General features: G+C 45.7%; 1 protein-coding gene across 4 annotated transcripts in view; it reads left to right on the top strand.

Moving 5' to 3' along the window:
- The window catches only part of LOC115091917 (maestro heat-like repeat-containing protein family member 2A), a 646,218-nt gene that overhangs the window by 435,622 nt on the left and 191,092 nt on the right, over positions 1-19,504 (top strand). For 3 of the 4 annotated variants that reach the window (XM_029602257.1, XM_029602275.1, XM_029602266.1), the window contains one exon: positions 14,559-14,665. The exons of the other annotated variant lie outside the window; for it this stretch is intronic. In XM_029602257.1, coding sequence (XP_029458117.1) covers positions 14,559-14,651 — 93 coding nt within the window. In that variant the 3' untranslated portion in view covers positions 14,652-14,665. The remainder of the gene's footprint in view (positions 1-14,558; positions 14,666-19,504) is intronic. 4 annotated transcript variants of the gene reach the window in all.

Here is a 19,504-nt window from a genome sequence, read left to right as displayed (position 1 = left end):
TCTGTGGACAGAAGATCCAGATCTTTCCCAACACCTCCAGGGAAATTCAGGAAAGGAGGAAGTTTTTTCTTTAGCTTAAATCTTGTGTTATTAGAATTGGGGCTTCCTTCTTCCTGAAGTTTCCCTACAAGTGTGAGGTTGTTTATCTGAAGAACAAGTTTATCTTTGTTGACCCCCTCCATTTAGAAACCTTTATGTTGGATAAGATACAGGACAGTTAAGTGCTATTTGGTCAGGTGGTACCACTTGGACATTTAGTCAGTGCTATTATAATACTGTATGAACCTTACATTTTTCTTAAGTGTTCCCCTTATTTACTTTTATATATATGGACTTTTTTATTTCATTATTTCTTAGATTTGTACCTATTTGCATTTTGATTGCATTATTGATTCATTACGTGGATTTTTGATTGCATGTATATGTAACAAATCTCATAAATGAATTGGAAAAAAATAAAAAGAAACAATCAATCCCCTGACAGCCACAATTTTCTACTGCCTTTTTCATATCAACACTACTGCCTGTAAAAAAATAAATCTCCCCAGGAACAATAGCCCTGTCTCTCCAGTGTAGCTACCACCCTCAATCATCTTTCTGATTGCTTCTAATATAATGACTAAGGAAAGGCTGATATTCATCACTCTGCTGATCCACCTCCGTAGAACTGCTGCCTGCTCCATCTCAGTCAGCTGTTATCAGTGGGCGATCAGGGAGGAATAGTTGTGTGTTGCTTTCTGGCTGATCCAGATATTGCTGGTGAAATGGATGCTACCTCTCTCCACCTTAGCCACCTGTACTTTCATGTGAGCATAAGAACATAAGAACATAAGAAAATGCCATACAGGGTCAGACCAAGGGTCCATCAAGCCCAGCATCCTGTTTCCAACAGTGGCCAATCCAGGCCATAAGAACCTGGCAAGTACCCAAAAACTAAGTCTATTCCATATAACCATTGCTAATGGCAGTGGCTATTCTCTAAGTGAACTTAATAGCAGGTAATGGACTTCTCCTCCAAGAACTTATCCAATCCTTTTTTAAACACAGCTATACTAACTGCACGAACCACATTCTCTGGCAACAAATTCCAGAGTTTAATTGTGCATTGAGTAAAAAAGAACTTTCTCCGATTAGTTTTAAATGTGCCCCATGCTAACTTCATGGAGTGCCCCCTAGTCTTTCTACTATCCGAAAGAGTAAATAACCGATTCACATCTACCTGTTCTAGACCTCTCATGATTTTAAACACCTCTATCATATCCCCCCTCAGTCGTCTCTTCTCCAAGCTGAAAAGTCCTAACCTCTTTAGTCTTTCCTCATAGGGGAGTTGTTCCATTCCCCTTATCATTTTGGTAGCCCTTCTCTGTACCTTCTCCATCGCAATTATATCTTTTTTGAGATGCGGCGACCAGAATTGTACACAGTATTCAAGGTGCGGTCTCACCATGGAGCGATACAGAGGCATTATGACATTTTCTGTTTTATTCATCATTCCTTTTCTAATAATTCCCAACATTCTGTTTGCTTTTTTGACTGCCGCAGCACACTGCACCGACGATTTCAATGTGTTATCCATTATGACACCTAGATCTCTTTCTTGGGTTGTAGCACCTAATATGGAACCCAACATTGTGTAATTATAGCATGGGTTATTTTTCCCTATATGCATCACCTTGCACTTATCCACATTAAATTTCATCTGCCATTTGGATGCCCAATTTTCCAGTCTCACAAGGTCTTCCTGCAATTTATCACAATCTGCTTGTGATTTAACTACTCTGAACAATTTTGTGTCATCTGCAAATTTGATTATCTCACTCGTTGTATTTCTTTCCAGATCATTTATAAATATATTGAACAGTAAGGGTCCCAATACAGATCCCTGAGGCACTCCACTGTAGGGGTGTACATTCGTTTTGAACTTAAATGGAAAACGCAACTTATTTTTTTTTTTTAACTTAAAAAAAATATGAGGCTTAAACGATCGGATTTCCAACTTATTCAACATAGCTATGTTGAATACGTTGGAAATCGCGATTGTTGATCTAAATAAAAATTTAAACCCCTCACCCTCCTTAATCCCCCCCCCCAAGACTTACCAAGCTGGCCAAAAGTTCCGTGAGGGTCCGGGAGCGGACGCGTGGGGAATCACATGACGTCCGCGTCACGTCGGAGTGACGCGGCGTCACGTGATTCCCCTCGGGTTCGCTCCCGGACCCCTCGTTGGGCCCAAAAGGCACTTTTGGCCAGCTTGGGGGGGTCAGGAGGCCCCCCCAAGCTGGCCAAAAGTTCCTTTTGAGCCCAACGAGGGGTCCGGGAGAGAACCCGAGGGGAATCACGTGACGCCGCGTCACTCTGACGTGGCGCCGACGTCACATGATTCCCCTCGGGTTCGCTCCCGGACCCCTCGTTGGGCCCAAAAGGCACTTTTGGCCCCAACGAGGGTTCCGGGAGCGAACCCGAGGGGAATCACGTGACGCCGCGTCACTCCGACGTGACGCCGACGTCACGTGCTCCTTGCAAAGGAGTTCAGGAATGGCGTCCTGACCCCGCTGGACCACCAGGGAGTTTTGGTAAGTCTGGGGGGGGGGGATTAAGGCGGGTGAGGGGTTTAAATTTTTATTTGCACATATGGACATAGACTCAACTTATGGAATTCTCCATATGTCCATATTGACCGCAAATGGGACCCCCTTTTGACTTATGGACTTATGAACTTAAACTTTTGGTCTGCACATCCCTACTCCACTGTCCACTCCCTTCCACTGAGAAAATTGCCCATTTAATCCTACTCTCTGTTTCCTGTCTTTTAGCCAGTTTGCAATCCATGAAAGGACATCGCCACCTATCCCATGACTTTTTACTTTTCCTAGAAGCCTCTCATGAGGAACTTTGTCAAACGCCTTCTGAAAATCCATGGCAATGAGTATACAGGGCAGGGATATCCTGTCTACTGAATGCTATCTGGAAGGGCACTTTGTAACGGGGGTTAACAGGTGCAGCAGTCCCTTAAATCCCTTGTACTTCATGATCTGTAGGGGCTGGTTATCCAGTGCAATCATTTCCTCGATGCTACATGTTGTTGCAAATGCGGGGGTGTGGTTGCTTGCTCTGGGGAGATGTGAGCCCTTGGACCATGGCGAGGCTCTGGTAGGCTCTATCCAAGCACAGGCTAGAGCTGGAACAAGGCTGAGCGAGGAACATCACAGGAACTGGTACAAGGTAGGCTCAGACTTCCACTGGACCTACATGCATAAGGGAGACCCATCAATGCAATGCTGGCCACTCGGTAGCCCTTCTGGACCCGCTGTTTGGGAATGACGAGTGCATGAGGCCAGACAAAGACTGAGGGCAGGAACATGTCAAGACGAGGAACTAAATGATGACGCGAGGAACTTGGAAGACTCAGGCGAGGACTCGAGAATTTGGAAGACTCAGGCAGCGTTTTATGAAGAGCTGTAACCCAGGCTGAGATCTGTTGCACAGTAACAGGAGAACTCATAGCTGTAGACCAACGGGTAGCCAAACGGGTGGCGTAGTCAATGGCGCGATACTGTTGTCCCAGCTTTTTCCAGCCCGCAACAGTGTTTGCTAAACAGGCAGTGTCAAAGATGGCGTTTGCAAACTTCATTTCAGCTTCCAACACGGCAGCCAGCCAGGCAAAAGATTGCAGGTAATGGCGGGCTTGGAGAAAGGCATATAATTTCTTCATAGGCACTTGAAAAGTGCGCGCCAAGGTTGCAAAGTCCAGCAAGATATGAGACTCAGGATCAAACAAATGAAAGCAAACATTACCCCTTTATCCGCCCAAGATTGAAATACTGGGCTACTGTCTCAGCCCGGCAGAAATTCTGGGTTACACAAAAAGGGAAGCAATAAGGACCTAACCACGGTCATGTTACTCAACCGGCGCATCCAGCTCCAGGCCTTTATACAAGGGTACAACAGCACATGGGGGTAGTTCACAGTTTGGCGTTGCCTCACAGTGATTTGAAGAAGACTCAAGGGAGACCCCGGGGCTATCATGCAGGCCAACATCCCTGCATCACAGTAATGGTAGGACCCCGTGACCCACTCACCTACAAACCCGGAGTTGGCAGGCTACATTGTAGAGCCAGAAATCTGGTGCATTGAGCCCTCCCTGCTCCCTAGGGTGTTCCAATACAGTGTAAGCAAGGCACGCTCTCCGCCCCGCCATAAAAAGCGCTGTATGCTGGAGCGCAGGCACTGGACATCACCCACCGTCAACCAGCAGGGAACCATATGTAAAAGATAGAGAATTTTAGGCACCAACACCATCTTGACTAAGGTACATCTTCCAAAAAGGGAGAGCAGTAATGGTTGCCAAAGGGCCAATTAGGACTGCAGCCGAGCAATATAGGAGGAGATATTTAAGGTATATAAATGCTTCAAGTCCCGCAGGATCCAGACCCCTAAATACTTGATTTTACTTGGAGCCCACCTAAAGGTAAATGGTCCGCCCCACGTGTCCGGGAGACTGGCATTTAAGGCTAACGCCTCGGATTTATTATATTGATTTTTAGGCCTCCCACCAGATGGAATTGATCAAACAGGGTTATTATAGCGGGCACACTAGTACGTGGTCTACCAACAAAAAGTAAGACGTCGTTGGCAAACAATGCCAGTTTTAGGGGATGCACATCTACACTAATCCAGCTAATGGCCCGCTCCTTCCTAAGGCAAGTAGCAAAAGGTTCCACGGCCAAAACAAACATTAAGGGCGATAGGGGGCAGCCCTGTTGAACTCCATGGAAAAGAGCCCCGTGGACGTTCTGTTTAGCAAAATGGTGGCACTCGGATTATTGTAAAGGATACGCAGCTACTGTAAATAAATACCCATGAAACCATACTGCTGCAGCACCCAAAACATATACTCCCATGATAAAGAATCAAAAGCCTTTTCGGCATCGAAGCTTAAGACCAGTGCTTCCGCTTCCCCTTGGTAGCTAAGCACCGCTAGCAAGCGGCAGACATTCAGCACCCCTTGTCAGCCCGCCACAAATCCAGTTTGGTCCTCGTGTGTACCCTAGCAGAGAGAGCAGAGGTGAGGATTTTGATGTCTACATTTAACAAAGATATGGGGCAATAGGACCCAACCTCCAAGGGGTCCTTACCCGGTTTTGGTAGGACTACGATAACCGCTTGGTTGGAAATCGTTGTCAGGGAATTAGTGTGCGGTAGGTCAGCATAATAGGACTGCAAGGGGGACAAAATACTAAAACATAAGATTTTATAAAATTCCAACCCAAACCCATCCTGCCCCGCCGCCTTACCCAGCTTTAGTTTCTGAATCACTGCATAGATTTCCTGCGTAGTGATAGGCTGATTTAGAGCAGCAAGGTGGTCCTGCGTCAACCGTGGCCACTGAAGCCCACTAAACAGTGTCTCTGCCGTCTCAATTCTCATAGGCTTGTGGCTATATAGAGACGTATAATACTCCAGAAACCGCACTGCAATTCCATCAAGAGCAGTTTGTTGTTTCCCTTGCCTATCTCGTATACCCACCACTGAAGCCCGTTGACCCCGAGGCTGAACCAGATGAGACATCAGTCGGCTGGCCCTGTTACCATACTTGTATAGTTGGTACTGATATTAGCAGAGGGATTTCGAGGCTCTCTGATGCAATAAACTATTGAGCGCTTCTCTAGCCCTATCTACCTGAGCTTTAGTGTCAGCTGACAGGTTTGCCATATGGATGTTAAGGTCCTCAGTAAGTCTTAAAATTTCAGCGTTACAGTGGCGGTTTCTCTTTGCCACATATGCTATTACTGCCCCCGCATTACCGCCTTCCCAGTCTCCCACACCATTGTAGGAGCAACCTCCGAGGTAATATTTCAGTCAACATATTCCTTCCAGCAGCGCATCAAATAACCTTGGAATTCTTTGTCCAAATAAAGATTAAGCCACATGCGCTAAGAAAAGGAAGGTTTTACCCCCCAAATCCCACTGAAGGACCATTGTCACAGGAGCATGATCCGACAGAGAAATGGTCCCTATAGTAGCAGCCTGCACCCTGGGGGAGCACTGATCCAAGACCAACAAATAGTCCAACCTGGAGTAAGTGTGATGGGGATGAGAAAAAACCATAAAATCCCGCTTCTGCAGGTGCAGCACCCGCAAGGCGTCTATCAAGTACAATTCCTTCCATGGGAAGTTGATCCCCTCAGCCCCATCGGACCCACTTAGAGGTTTGGGTGGGTTATTATCCAAAAGTTTATTCGCAACAGTGTTAAAATCCCCACCCAGCACCAAACTATAATCTGAAAAGTCGGCCAATACAGTTATCAAGGAAGCAAAGAACTCATGGGAATATATGTTAGGGGCATAGACGTTACAAAAAACAATCTTACTATGATACAGTGTGCCCACCACTATAACATAGCAGCCCTCCTCATCCCGACATGTACACACAAGCTGAAACAGCAAGCTTTTATGAACAAGGATGGCAAACCCCGCCCCCCCCCCCCGGCATCGTTTATAGGAGGAGTAGTAACATTGGCCCATCCAGTCTCTCTGTAAGTTAGCATGTTCCCCATCCCCCAGGTGAGTTTCTTGTAAAAATGCCACCTGTGTCTTCATACACTTAAACATAGGATGAAATTTGGCCCGTTTAATCGGGGAATGAATGCCATCCACGTTCATAGTAACAATTTCAACCTGCGCCATAATGTTGGGAAGGCAGAAAAATAATGACCCAGAGCCCGCTTAGGCCCCAAGTCTCACCTACAACAGTATCCCCAAGGCCTCCCAGCCTAGGTCTCAGAGAATAAAATGCAAACAATATAAGACCTGGCACCATAAATTCTAAATTCTAACTCATTGAGCACTAGTCGTCCCCCCCCCCCCCCCCCACACACACATCCAAAATCATACCAAACAAGCATATAAATTGCCACACCAACAGTTGTACCCCCCACTGCTCCCAGAGGGTCAGAGTAGGCCCAATCCTAACCATCCAGACTAGGGTCCCCTTCCTCCGGCCCCACTCCTATCCCCTATGACTATAAGATCCTGTAGGTATACCACCACAGTCCTCCAAGCCTCTGAAGAATAGATCAATGAAAGTCACAGGGAGTAATGGATGCAGTCCCCAAAAGGAGTGACTGTAAGTCTGCCGGGTTTATAGAATGAGAGCAAATCTTCACCGTCCATGCTCTCCAATCCAGCACATGTGAACCGTACAAACCAAGGGTGGTAGGAGAAAAGAAAAACACCCCAGCCAATGGATCAGGGCTCCCAACTCGCCCTGCACCTCCACATCCAGCAGGCCGCCACCAGCAGTGAAGAAAAAAAGATGGGAAATTTTGGATACACAGCCTCCGGAGCCCACATGGGATTGGCCGTGGGCCACAATTTATGGTCGGGGCCGCTTCTCCCGCCAGTCCAACAAAGTAGAAGAACTAACAGGACTGCTAAGCTGGGAGAAGCAAATGTCCACTCAAAGAGAACACCGTGGGATTTACACTGCATCCTGTCGCGGGAGGGCCTCCAAGAATCCCTCCGCCTCCTCCCTGGAGGCAAAGAAGAGAGTCTTATTTTTGTGTTGGACCCGGAGCTTCGCTGGATAGGCAAATCGGATCCCCTGCTTATGGAGCACTGTACAGGCTGGAGCCATCGTTTTCCACAGTGCCGTGGTACTGGCTGAGAAATCATTAAACAATAGCAGCCACTGGCCTTTATATTCCAGCGCCCCTTTCTGTCAGTACGCCCTCAATAGCTGGGTCTTATGGCCCCAATTTAGGATGCGGGCCATGACAGGCTGCGGCCTTCCCGGACTATCATGGTACTCAGTGTACCCTCCCCGTGTATCATGGTACTCAGTGTACCCGTTCACACTGAAGGTGCTCACTGGCTAATTCCAGGCCCACTTGCTGCGGAAGCCACTTCTCCACCAAGTCCTTCGGCTCCCCCTCCTTCACCTCCTCAGGGAGGCCGATAATTTTTAAGTTGTTCCATCGGCCCCTATCTTCCTGCTCCTCCATCTTAGCCAGCAGCTCTCGTTGGTGGCCCTGGAGCTCCGCCACATGGCGCTCGGAGGTGGCCAAGCAGTCTCCCAGGTCTAAAATGGTGCCTTCCGCAATGTCCAGCCTCTTAGAATGCCCCTTGTCTGCAGATTTAATGTCCTCCATTGCTGTTTGGAGTTTATATAATCTGCCGTCCAGCACTTCCGTGACATGCTACGAGATCTTCTGCAGGGCCTCCTCCGCTACCGAGGCCAGCACTGGTTCCCCTGTCGGGACTGCCACAGCCATCTTGGCTGCACGTGGGCGATGTGGCCGGCGCTCCGATTTGCAACGGGCGCTGGTCTTTCACATTACCCACCCGACTTTTCTTGGCAGTTCGGCTCAGCAAGTGTTCCCACAACGTATCTCAGGTAAGGGCAGCAAAAACAAGCACTGGAACAGCGTTATTTTAAACAATTCATGGGAGCAGGGCCGCGGAGCTTTCCCCCTGTACTTTTGCCTCCGTCACATCGTTGCCGGAAGTCCCACTGTACTCTGTTTTAGCAGCGATTCCATTAATTTGCTTACCACAGATGTTAGACTCATCGGCCTGTAGTTCCCAGCTTCCTCTTTACTTCTACTTTTATGAATAGAAACCACATCTTCCCCTCTCTAGTCCTCTGGAAGTACTCCTGACTCTAAAGCATTGAAAAGGTCAGCCAGCAGAGGTGATTTCTCTAAGTTCCCTCAATGCCTTTGGATGTATGTAATCCAGCCCCATTGCTGTTACGCCTGTTGGTTGCAGATGGCTGCGACCGCTGTTGCTCACCTCTCTCTTCTCTGCACTGTTTTCTATGGGAGGTCTTGCGGCCTCCGCCAGCTATTGCCGGCCTGCCTGCCTCAGTTCCCGGGTCCCCCTGGACAGCGTGGATGCTGAAGACCACCATCTTACCCTCGGGGCACCTTAAGCACGCGCGCTCCCGGGCGTCCCCCTAGGATGACGTCATTCACCTTGGACTCTTAAGCTGGCTGGCCCTGTCTGCCTACGTCTTGGCAACGAGTTCCCTCATTGCTGAATCTGCTTTGCTCACTACGGACTTCCAGTTCCAGCTCCTGCTACCTTGGCATGAGATGTCCCGGGAACCCGCTCCTCGGGGGCCCTTCCTTTGTCTCTGGCTATCCGCTCCTCAGAGGGCCTTGTTCCTAGGACTGCTGTCTGCCTCGTACCCCGGGGCTACCCTGTAACTCTTGCTACTTCTTCTAAGTGAGTACTCTGCTTTGCGGACCTTTGCCATATCATCTCTACTAAGAAACCTCATCAGTGTACCCTGTTCTGCGGACCATTGCCGTATCGCCTCTACCGAGGACCCTCATCGGTGTACCCCGCTCTGCGGATCATTACCAGATCATCTCACTGGAACCCTCATTGGTGTACTCCGCGCTGTGGGTCATTGCTGTATCATCTCTACAGAGGGACCCTTGCCGGTGTACCCCGCTCTGTGGACCACTACCGTAGCATCTCTACAGAGGACTCCTCCTTGGGTATACCCCATTGTACAGACTTTGTGGCATCTCAGTGTCTGTAAGACTTTTATATTACACTCCGTGCTCCATGGGCAGTGTCACCCCACTGAGCTATTGAACTCAAGGACACCTGAGCTTCTCTGACGTCAGCTCCCTGCGCTGACGCTCCATGGCTCCCCTTCCTGGGCCACCCTCTCTAGGTCCTCCTGTCCTTTTCAGCTTGCTCTTGCTGTTCTCTCTCTCCAGTTTCTGCTGCCCATCGCAATCCGCAGCTGAGACCATGCCTTCCGATGGTGAGGCTCACAGTGCTCCTCCCCGTGGGTGGTACCATCTCTCACCTCGGCCCAGGGCCCACATACCCACAAATCCTAACAATTGCTTTTTTCTAATTTAAGTTTAGTTAACTTCTCTTGAACATGCTGTTCTGAAAATCGATTGCGGTATACCTTGCTTATAATTTTATTTGTGTTTGTTTTATGTGGTCCTCTCCTGAATCTTCCACAGAGAACACCGAACAAAACTATGTTAAGCAACTTTGCTTTTTCCTCATTAGCCTCTACATATACATCCCCTTCATCTTTGAGTCTCACAATACCCCCTCTTGCACTTCCTTCTATCACTAACATACCTAAAAAAAAAAAAGTCTTGTCCACCCCCTCTGTTTTCCTGTATGTTTTCTTCCATTATAACTAATTTTTGCATTCCTGACTACTATTGCATCTGTGGACCTTTGGGCCGAGACAAGATTTGCCACATATGCAGGGAGGAGCCCTGCAGGTTCTCACTGGTGGCAGGCAGATCCTGGTCAGGCGAAGCAGAGACTGGTCAGGACCTTCACCTATACTAGTCCATGTTCCCCTCGGTTTGAGCCTTTGGGTGCCGGGACCGGCAGGACTTAGGTGAGTTCTTTGCTGGAGGCAGAAGAGGAGGTTCACAGTTAGCTAAGGTCATAGGCAGGTGGCAGTCAGGTGTATTTGAGGTTCAGGCAATGATCAGAGGGAGGCAAGGGCAAGAATAAGTGGGCAAGAAAGATGAAGCTAAGCTGGATAAAAACTGAAGACAGGCTGGAATGCAGGGAAGCAATACACACTACTAGAGAGTAGCTGGACCTGTCACTGAGGCAGTGAGGAAAGGTGAGAAAGAGGCCTTTATAGGGCTTGGTGTGTGAGGTCATCAGCAGTCATCGCGGGGCTTTTCCTACTATACACCCTTTAAAAGAAATGAGGACAAGTTCACATGTGCCTAAGGAGAATCCCAACTGGATGGACCTGGCAGCATCCTACCATCTGTACTGCTGGCAGCATCTTCCCACATTGGACTGCGGTGTTTCACTGCAGGGAGAGCTGGTGGCATCCAGCCATGATGGGGTCCCATCAGGATGGCACAGCTGGGGAGGTAAGGGCAGTGGTTTGTGGAAGCAGCCCAAGAACCACCAAATGTAAGAGTATCCCCCTCTAATGCCCCCTTCCTGAGACCATGGGTTTTCTGGGTACTATTGGTGAAATTCCTTCTACAGTATGTTAGAGGATGGCTCCCAAGAGTTTTCTTCTGGGCCATAGTTTTTCAGGAGATTAAATATTATTCCCCTCAGGCAGGAGTCCAGGATCTCTTGGACTTCATATAGATTGTCTCCATCTACAGCAACCTCCTGAGGTTCAGGCGAGAATTTGGAGGGCCACAAAAGCACTGAGCTTGGCATAGATGTTAGAGGTTCTTGTGGTCCATGTATATTGTTATACAGTGTTGAGTTCTGTAAAAAGTGGGCTGAGTGGTGGTATATTATGTCATAGAAACCACACATACAATTTTATAAAACCAAAACTTAATTTAGTAAATATGGTAAAAATTGGTAAAAAAAATTGTATAATCAGCAAAGATCATATCAAACTGAATATCAATAATAAGAAAACAACATAACAATAAGCATTACATAGATTAATCAAGGCAAAAAATTGCAATAACAAAGATAGAAATAAAGAAGGAAATAATTTCCTCATAGGCCTTCCTGTCTGTGATGTTCTCGAAAAATGAAAGGCTATATGAGCTCAGGATCTCCATGAGCCAGCTGCTTGCTCTTTGTCCATGGGCCATGCAAACAACCCTGTCCAATGCAGTTCCTTATATTCTCATTTTCTCTGGCTTTAATTCAGAATCTAGGTGTTCTGATTGCACTCATAACTCTGATAATAGCCAACCATAGCTCGGTGGATTGATGACCTAGTTATGGTTGTTAGGGAGGCATCCTGCGCTAGACTCTGAATACTAGTCTTTATTTATTTATTTATTTATTTAGCACTTTTATATACCGATTTTCCAGTAACAGAATTACTAATCAAGTCGGTTTACATTCTAAACAATAACCATGACAAGAGGATGTCTTACAATAAACAGGTAAAGTGAACTTGGATAAAAATAAAGGGGTTAACAACATAAAGTAACAGATATGGGGCCTAATGTAGGCTGGAGTTTAGAAAGGGTGTTGGGCATAAGGCTAGGTTTTTAATATTGCACCTTCCTTCACCATCCTTATCTCTTAGACAAATAGATTATCTCAATTTTTGATCTAATTGTTAGTCCATATATAGTAATGGGCATGAGACAAACAATAATGCTTTGTAATAAAGGCCATTGTAATGCAACATGCAAATTCTAAGAGAAAATAGATTAATATTTTTGTTCCCATACAGATCAAAACTTTCACCATTCTGGTGCAGCTAACTAGTCAGGGGTAGATTATAACTGTCTTCTAAATGCTTGGTTAAATTAAGAATTATAAGGGTATGGTTTGTAACCTCTATACAACACTGACAACCATCTGAGTTCTGAAGAGTATGGCAAGGGCCTCCTGTACAATTAACAGCAAATCCAGGACCAATTTATGATCCTGTAAAGTAGCTGTTATTTCTCTTATTTGAATGATAATATATTTCTGTCATTCCACTGTAATGTTTAAAATAATTCTAAAATTATAGACACATAAACCTTTAAGGATCCAACCTTCTGTACATCATATTTCAGAAATGTGTGTGTCCCAAATCTAAAAGTGTATCCACAAAACTTATGTCCTGACTATACTAATCCTGGGCAGCTGCCATCTGCCTCCAGCCCTCAGCACTAGTAAAGAGATGCTTGCATTAAATACAAAACCGTTAACTCTTTACCTCATGTCTTACTCCAAATAAGTGGTTTTCTATACTTTATTTAAGTCATGTCTTCACTTTGTATGTGTAGGCGGCAAGGTGCCAAGCTGCTTCTAGCAAAAGGAGAACTTAATCCTAAAAATGTACTAGAAAAATACACGATCATTGGAATCATACAGGACTATAAAACACATAGGGGCGGATTTTCAGAGCCCTGCTCGCCTAAATCCGCCCAAAACCAGGCGGATTTAGGTGAGCAGGGCTCTGCGCGCCGGTGAGCCTATTTTACATAGGCTCACCGGCGCGCGCAGAGCCCCGGGACTCGCGTAAGTCCCGGGGTTCTCCGAGGGGGGCGTGTCGGGGGCATGTCGGGGGCGGGCCCGGTCGTCGTGGCATTTCGGGGGCATGTCGGCAGCGTTTTGGGGCGGGTACGGGGCGTGGCCGCGCCCTCCATACCCGCCCCCAGGTCGCGGCCCGGCGCGCAGGAGGCCCGCTGGCGTGCGGGGATTTACTTCTCCCTCCGGGAGGCGTAAATCCCAGGAGAAAGGTAAGGGGGGGGGGGGGTAGACAGGGCCGGGCGGGTGGGTTAGATAGAGGAAGGGAGGGGAAGACGAGGGGAGGGCATTAGAGGATTCCCTCCAAGGCCGCTCCGATTTTGGAGCGGCCTTGGAGGGAACGGGGGTAGGCAGCGCGGCTCGGCGCGCGCCGGCTATACAGAATTCATAGCCTTGCGCTCGCTGATCCAGGATTTTAGTGGATACGCGCGGCTCCGCGCGTATCTACTAAAATCCCGCGTACTTTTGTTGGCGCCTGGAGCGGCAACAAAAGTACGCCAACGCGCCTTGTTTGAAAATCTACCCCAAAGGGACGGACTTTCAGAGCCCTGCTCGCCTAAATCCGCCCAAATCCGGGCGGATTTAGGCAAGCAGGGCCCTGCGCGCCGGTAAGCCTATTTTACATAGGCCTACTGGCGCGCGCAGAGCCCCGGGACTCGCGTAAGTCCCGGGGTTTTCGGAGGGGGCGTGTCGGGGGCATGTTGGGGGGCGTGCCCGAACCGCGCTGCGTTTAGGGGGCGTGCCGGGAGCGTTTTGGGGGTGGGCCCGGAGGCGTGGTTATGGCCCGGGGTGGCCCGGGGGCATGGCTGTGCCCTCCGGACCCGCCCCCAGGTCGCGTCCCAGCGCGCAATCCCCCGACAAAGGTAAGGGGGGGGGGGCTTAGACAGGGCCGGGTGGGTGGGTTAGGTAGGGGAAGGGAGGGGAAGGTGAGGGGAGGGCAAAAGGAAGTTCCCTCCGAGGCCGCTCCGATTTCGGAGCGGCCTTGGAGGGAACGGGGGTAGGCTGCGTGGCTCGGCGCGCACCGGCTATACAGAATTGATAGCCTTGCGCGCGCCGATCCAGGATTTTAGTGGATACACGCGGCTCCGCGCGTATCTACTAAAATCCAGCGTACTTTTGCTTGCGCCTGATGCGCAAGCAAAAGTACGCTGGATTTTAGTAGATACGCGCGGAGCCGCGTATCTACTAAAATCTAGTGGATTTCTCACTAAAAATGTGGAAATAGGCATAAAGAAAAAAAAATGTGCAGACAAGCATGTATTTTCAATTCTGAGAATAGGGAGAATGACTTAAATTTATATCCCCTTGACAAGCAAATTGATATAGGACATTCTATGATATACCAAACAGAAGACCAATATAATTAGAAATATTAAGAAAGGCCAATAATATCCCAAGGGTTAAATTCTGAGGGATTACTATATTATGCTTACTACATGTATATATGTTACCATAATTATCATATAATGTGATATTTGTGAATGATTTTAATACTAACCATATAAAATGCAATGCATAGAAGGTAGTCCAAGACAGTAGGGGCTAACACAAAAATGTGCAACATAGATGGTCTTTTGTATCTCTACTTGCATCAGGGCTTATGGATTAATTCTGATGAAAAACAGGCAAGCAAACCCAACAATGTGTCTCAGTATCTTTATAGCAGTGACTCCTGCCGAATAAAATGAGAGATAAACACAGGGTAAGAAATTCAGACTTTAATACTACCAGTTTCTTTGTACAATTCTCTCATTAAGTATTATTAATCTCTCTCTTTTCTTTCTGTGTCTGTCTTTGTGGCTACCTCCAACCATCTGCTCAGCAGTATTGCATTGTGTAACTCAGTATGCAATGTGCAAAATACCTTCACTGAAGAGGGAAAACAAAGTCTATTATCCCATTGGTCATGCTGTATAATTGGTCAGATTACCCCATCAATAATAAAAAGCCTCATCTAAGCTCAAGTGCACCTGGAGTTTAACCAAGAAATCTGGCCAGTTTAAGGCCTAGATTCATTTTGCTATAAATTTCAAATGACTAGCACCCACAGTAAAAAAAAAAAAAAAAAAAGAGGGTTTGTTTAGGGTTATTTTTTAGATACTACAATGCATGCTATTTTTAGTGCTTTGCATAGTGTGAATGAGTTTCATTGTTTACCTAGAAAGGAAAATCTGGACTGGATTATCCCAGGGAGACCTTCTTGGCACTAGCTAAGGGGTAACCAACATTTTTTACACCATTTGCCAATTAATACCAAAAATACCTGTTGCGCCAGAAGTGGACCCTTGGGCCGAGGTGGGGTTGACGCTACCCATAGGAGGGCCAGCACATGTAACAATACCAAAAAAATGGTGTTTACCATATAAATTGTTTTATTACAACACATATCACATAACATAAAATATCACATAACACTTAACAAAATATCATTCTAAAACATGACCCCTACTAGGACCTAATTTTATGTCACTTCACTAGATCACCATTGACTTCCTCAAGATGAACACGGAGACAGTAGCATATATATAGCATAAAACAGCAATGAACGCTATATATATGCTACTGTGAAAAGAGAGATTTAGGAGGATTTTCTCAAGTTGTTGATGTTTAAGGCATTAGGGAAACCATACAAGATGGTGTCTCCATATTCATGTTGAGGAAGTCAATGGTGATCTATTGAAGTGAAATAATACACTGTAACTGTTACATGGTTTTAATTGGCATATCCCCTGAAGAAGATGAGTGTGGTCGTCAAAACTAGGTCCTAGTAGGGGTCATGTTTTAGTATGATATTTTGTTAAGTGTTATGTGATAATTTATGTTATGTGATATGTGTTGTAATAAAACAATTTATATTGTAAACACCATTTTTGGGGTAATTTTGTTATCCCAGGGAGAGGCAGATTCAGGCAGCAAAGGACCCAAAGGAACAGGAGGGAGACTACGCTTCCCAGGCTCTTAGTGCCACTGACAGACCAATGGGAAGAGAGAGGGGGGCTGGCCATACACTGGGAGGTGCGACTCTGAGGGAGTGGATGCACACAGCTGAGCCCCTGATTAGGAAGGAAGAAGTTCAAGATGATGCTGGAGAGCTTAAATTGGGAGCCAGCCCCACGGAAGGGGAGGAGGACATGGAAGTGGATTGCCCGGAGGCAGAAACAGAGAAGGAGATGAAAATAGAAGGGACTGCTACATGCCGCACTCCATGAAGGTGGACTGGTTATTAAGACATGCATCTACAACAGGAAGAATTGTTTGCTAGAGAGTCCTGCAGAGTGGAACAGCTTCCAAAAGTGAGGAGCTGACTATAGCCAAGGCTTAGGATCTTCTCGGGTTGACTACCTTGGGACATAATTTGGTAGCAGCAGTGGGATCCAGTTTCTTCACCCCAACGGAGATGTCTAGTGGACTACTGGAGTCACCCAAGCAGTTACACATATTACTGCGTTCCTAAGGTAAAGGGAAATTGGGGACACATGCAGGAGGATCCGAGGCAAGGTGAGCAGGCATAAGCAGGGCACTGGAATAATTGTGAGCATTGAAAAAAAAAAAAAGAGCACCAACAGGGCCTTCTGGAATATGCAAAAAAGCAAACCAGAAACCGATCCAAAACAGCAGTTGCGACCAAAACAAGAGGATCGGTGAACACCAGGAGTTCTTTTATTTTGCACAAAACATCATAAAAAGCCCGACTCAGGCCGAGTTTCGCTCTTTGAGCTGCTTCAGGGGCTGACAGAACAAAACAAAACAAATACAAACACATATAAAAACATGTACATGTGAATATAAACATATACACCAAACAAAAATAATGAATTTATATAAATTATATAAAATCTAAAATACAGACAGAATTATTAACACTAGACAGCACTTGGGGTAGATTTTAAAAGCCCTGCGCACCGGCGCACCTATTTTGCATAGACCGCCAGTGCGCGCAAAGCCCCAAGATGCGCGTAAGTCCCAGGGCTTGCTAAAATGGGCGCTCTGGGGGCATGTCTCCGGTCCGGGGGCATGTCTGGGGGGCGTGTCTATGGTCCATGGTGTTCCGAGGGCATGGCCGAGTGCCCCTACTCAGCGGCCTGTGTCGGGGCCTGGCCAGCCGGCGCGCGCAAGTTACGCCTGCCAGCGGCGTAACTCCATTGAACAAGGTAGGGGGGGGATTTAGGTAGGGCCAGGGGGGTGAGTTAGATAGGGGAAGGGAGGGAAAGGTGGGGGGACAAAAAAAAAGTTCCCTCCAAGGCCGTTCCGATTTTGGAGCGGCCTTGGAGGGAACAGAGGCAGGCTGCGTGGCTCCGGCTGAGTGGCTCAGGCTGCCGATTTTGCGCAGCCTTGCATGCGCCGACCCCGGATTTTAAAAGATATGTGTGGCTACGCATGTATCTTTTCAAATCTGGCGTACTTTTGTTCACGCCGGTTGCGCGAACAAAAGTACGAGCGCGCGTATTTTTTAAAAATCTGCCCCATAATGTCTAAACTGTTGTGGCATGGTCTAAATTGACTTAAAGGAGTTTAATTCTTATATAAGAAAAAATTATCTAAATCCGTATGTGCCTATATCTGTATCCATGTATAATTGAACAGCTTTTAAATACCTATTATGTGTAATGCCGGTGGTTTGTCTCCATGCAGCAGTTCAGCCTCTTTTAGAAATGTTTAAACAATTGCCTTCAGGACAGACAGTGATGAATACTGTAACAAATTACAACCACTCACTGAAACAAAGTATCTTAAAACAATGGATCACATAGATGTCTATCTGGACTTAGAAAAGCAGTGCTCTAAAACAACTAATGGTTTAAGTGCTGACATGCAGGCTTAGACTTAATGTAAAACAAGGTTACTATAACTCTAAAGTGACACCATAAATTATATTTAAAAACTGCTAAGTCTTAATACAAAGCTCACAAATGAAAACATAAAATAGCAAGAGTACCTTCAAAACGATTAAACCCGTGGTTTAGCTACACCAACGCTGATTTAATCCCGCTGCATTTAAATGCTGTGCACTATACATCTAATCTCAGAAAAGACTTAAAAGAATAAATATGGCATAAATAAATATCAATTGAGCCAAACAATTTTAAAAGTTAAAAGCATGAAAAACTGTCAAACAAACTATAAAAACCGCTATCATGCACATTTCCTCTCACTACATCCAAAGACACACCACCTCCACTCGAATGCCAGTGCAAACACTTCAGCGGCAAGTTCCACTTCGGACAGGAACTCAGCCGAATAGATACCAGCCTTTAGACAATCAGAGCCTTAAATTTTACAGCCGGAAATGCCGGGCTGTGCGTCAAGCTGACTCTTTCATACTTCCTTTTTGCGCTAAATTCTCAAACACCGGTGCGGGCTGATTGTAAGGAGACATACCTCCATGCATTAATCACATACATAAAAAATTAAATATTTATACATAAATTAAAATTCTAGATAAAAAAAATAAAGAAAGAAAATGGCACAAAAACAATTATGGGAAAATGGATGATAAAACCGGCACAAGAATAAATATGAAAATACAAGTGATTGCATAAAAACAACACAATTACAAAAATATGAATCAAGAGAACTATCAAATGTTGATCATATAACTTGATAAATGAGTAAATAAATTCCCACGTATCTGAACAACAGAAGAAGGTTATCCATTATACTAAGTCCTGAATGTTTGATAGGTATAACAGAGAATTTTTTTAAAAAAGGTGGCCTGGAGGTAATATCATTAAAATGAATATCATTAAAATGATAAATCATAAATCATAAATTGATAAAATCCATAGTGAGGGACATTAAATTACTTTAAAGCCATATTCGTGCACATAAAGGAGGAGACAGTAAAAACCATAAAAACATAGAATTGCTTAAAACCACAAAATTAAAATTAAACCATATTTGTGCACATAAAAATAGAGGCAGTAAAAACCATGAAAAACAATGTGACCATATGTCTGACCAATGAGATTAAAATAAATAAAAACTAGGTATTGATAAAATATGAATAGTAAAATACAAATAAAACATCATAAAAAGCGGAATATCATAAAAAAATGGAGAATCATAAAAAAACAGAAAAATCTATCTCATTGTTGAGGCCATAAGGTGACATTGTATTAAAATAAAAAATGAATTTTTGTTCTATTCTCAACAGATTCTGGTCAAAATTCCCTCCTCTCCAATTCTTATTAACTTTCTAGATGGCACAAAATCTATACTCTTCAAATTTATGTCCTGCCTCAATGCTAAGTGCTACTAATGGTTTACCATCGACCTTTCTATTAACTGCGCTTTTATGCTTAATTATGCGTTTGTGCAGAGGTCTGATGGTCTTGCCTATGTACATCTTTTTGCATGGACAAATGGCCACGTATATTGCTCCATCACTCCTACAGTCTGTGAAACATTCCAAAAAATATTCTTTTCCCATTGTACCTATTTTAATGCTTGTAGTTTTCAAATTAACATTGCACACGCTACACCTTCCACACAGTCTGTGTCCTGCTGGTTTAATATCTCTTGGTCTTTGTATAGGTAATGA

This window comes from Rhinatrema bivittatum, chromosome 1, assembly GCF_901001135.1.
Source record: "Rhinatrema bivittatum chromosome 1, aRhiBiv1.1, whole genome shotgun sequence".
Lineage (NCBI taxonomy): Eukaryota > Metazoa > Chordata > Amphibia > Gymnophiona > Rhinatrematidae > Rhinatrema > Rhinatrema bivittatum.
Note: the sequence above shows the minus strand (reverse complement) of the source record. Positions and strands in the feature narration are given on the sequence as shown.